The sequence below is a fragment of the Camelina sativa genome, chromosome 19 (genome assembly GCF_000633955.1).
Source record: "Camelina sativa cultivar DH55 chromosome 19, Cs, whole genome shotgun sequence".
In the NCBI taxonomy this organism is placed as follows: domain Eukaryota; kingdom Viridiplantae; phylum Streptophyta; class Magnoliopsida; order Brassicales; family Brassicaceae; genus Camelina; species Camelina sativa.
This window is the reverse complement of record NC_025703.1, coordinates 1,292,977-1,295,124: the sequence shown is the minus strand read 5'-3', so window position 1 is coordinate 1,295,124 and position 2,148 is coordinate 1,292,977. Positions and strand designations below refer to the sequence as shown.

The 2,148-nt window shown below is 45.5% G+C and overlaps 1 protein-coding gene across 3 annotated transcripts in view; it reads right to left on the bottom strand.

The window, feature by feature from the left end:
* The window catches only part of LOC104764009 (5-methyltetrahydropteroyltriglutamate--homocysteine methyltransferase 2), a 5,461-nt gene that overhangs the window by 704 nt on the left and 2,609 nt on the right, over window positions 1-2,148 (bottom strand). Inside the window, exons 8-11 of one of the 3 annotated variants that reach the window (XM_010487431.2) lie at window positions 1,214-1,380; window positions 1,014-1,119; window positions 479-931; window positions 23-402 (exon numbers count right to left, since the gene is read on the bottom strand). In XM_010487431.2, coding sequence (XP_010485733.1) covers window positions 34-402; window positions 479-931; window positions 1,014-1,119; window positions 1,214-1,380 — 1,095 coding nt within the window. In that variant the 3' untranslated portion in view covers window positions 23-33. Of the gene's footprint in view, window positions 1-6; window positions 403-478; window positions 932-1,013; window positions 1,120-1,213; window positions 1,381-2,148 lie in introns of those variants that run through there. The other 2 variants (XM_019241351.1, XM_010487432.2) reach the window with 2 other exon arrangements.

The window sequence follows — 2,148 nt, the reverse complement described above, 5'->3', positions numbered from 1 at the left end:
ATCCCGGAAATTGAAGCAATATCTTCAAGCTCTTCACTTGGCACTAGAGAGCTGCGAGCGGATAAGCTTGGCAGCATCAACCACGGCTTTAAGTGCTGGTTTAACCTCAGTGTACTTCCTTGTCTTCAGACCACAGTCAGGGTTTACCCACAAAATGTTCTGCTCAAGAACCGCAAGCATTTTGTTGATCCTGTCTGCAATCTCCTCTGTTGATGGTATTCTTGGAGAGTGAATGTCGTAAACACCTGGACCGATTCCTGCACCGTACTTCACTCCTTCACGGAACACAGAGAGAAGCTTCTCGTCTGAACGTGAGTTCTCAATGGTGATGACATCAGCGTCCATGTCGATGATGGAGTGGATGATATCGTTGAAGTTTGAGTAACACATGTGAGTGTGAATCTGAAAGAGATAACAAAAACCCCATTAGAAGTTCGTTTCATCAGTGCTTTAGATTCTAAGTGTATAGTGTTGTTACCTGAGTGCTGTCTTGGACGCCACAGTTTGTGATTCTGAAAGAGTGAACAGCCCAGTCTAAGTAGAAAGAGTGTTCGGCTTTCCTAAGAGGCAATCCTTCTCTGAGTGCGGCCTCATCGATCTGAATGACTCCAATACCGCCCTTCTCCAGGTCTTCCACTTCGTCTTTGATGGCCAAAGCAATCTGGTAACAGGTTTCGTGCCTTGGCTGGTCGTTTCTGACAAAAGACCAGTTGAGAATTGTGACTGGACCAGTAAGCATTCCCTTCATTGGACGTTTGGTCATGCTCTGAGCTGTTGAGGACCAGAAGACTGTCATTGGCTTGGGGCGGCTCACGTCACCGTAGATAACCGGTGGCTTCACACAGCGAGATCCATAGGATTGCACCCACCCGTTTGCTGTGAATGCGAAACCTGACAGTTGCTCTCCAAAGTACTCAACCATGTCGTTTCTCTACAATTTTGTTAAAGCATGGCTCGAGTCAGAAACAGAAGAGTAGTAATTTTCACGGTTTAGTAACAGGCAAGAAACTCACCTCAGGCTCTCCGTGAACAAGAACATCAATGTCAAGGTCCTCTTGGATGTCAACAACTTTCTTGATCTCTTCCTTGATGGCCTTGATGTAATCCTCCTCAGAGATTCTAGTAGAAGAGAGATCAAAGTGAAATTCTAGTTAGCATCACAATCAACATACTTAAGTAATCAATGCAGACAGGTTTTCATTAAGAGACTAACTTCTTCGCCTTGTATTCACGGCGAACTCTCCTGAGTTCCACGGTCTGTGGGAAAGATCCGATGGTTGTGGTTGGGAGGATTGGAAGGTTGAGCTTCTTCTGCTGAGCATCTAGCCTTGCGCTAACTTCAGTTGTACGGCGATGGTCAGATCCCTTCAAAGCAGCAGCCTGGGATACCAGAAATTACAAATCATCATTACAGAGAAAACCATCATGTGTGTAAAAGCTCGAGTTTGAAAGCAAGAAACTTACAGCCTTCTGGACAGACTCATTGGTGACTCTTGGGGAAGATCTCCTCGAAGACAAAGCATCGGCGTTGGCAGTGAAGAAACTCTGAAAGGGAGAAAGATTTAGAGAGCATTAGTTTTTTTCAAATTAAGGCTTCACTAGAGGAAACATGCTTAGATCTTTGCAATACCTCATTTGTCTGACCGGCCAAAGCCTTGGCCAATGCGTCAACTTCAACAACCTTCTGAGCAGCAAAAGCTAGCCACGACTTGATTTCGTCATCGAGCTTAGTCTCGTTAATAAGGTCAACGGCAGTGTGGAGAAGAGAGCAAGAGGTTGAGACCACAAGCTTGTCTGCACCAATACACAAATAACATAACCAAACGAGTTAACAAATAAACACTTCTCACTGAGCCATCCACAAGAAGAGATGGAAATAAGGCAAGTGATTCATACCTTTACCAACAACACCCTCAAGTGACTGCAAGGTGATGAGAGAGGCAGCTAGGTCATTGGCCCAGATGTTCCTTCCGTCAACAACACCAGCAAAGAGATACTTGCCCTCGGGGAAACCAGCCTTGATCAAGTCAATGGTCTTGGTGCCACGAACCAAATCAAATCCAAAGGCAGTCACACCCTTCAAGGAAGTAAGGGTCTTGTATGCTTCAGCAGGGATGTCAGCGAAGTAGGTCTCCACAAGAACATTCA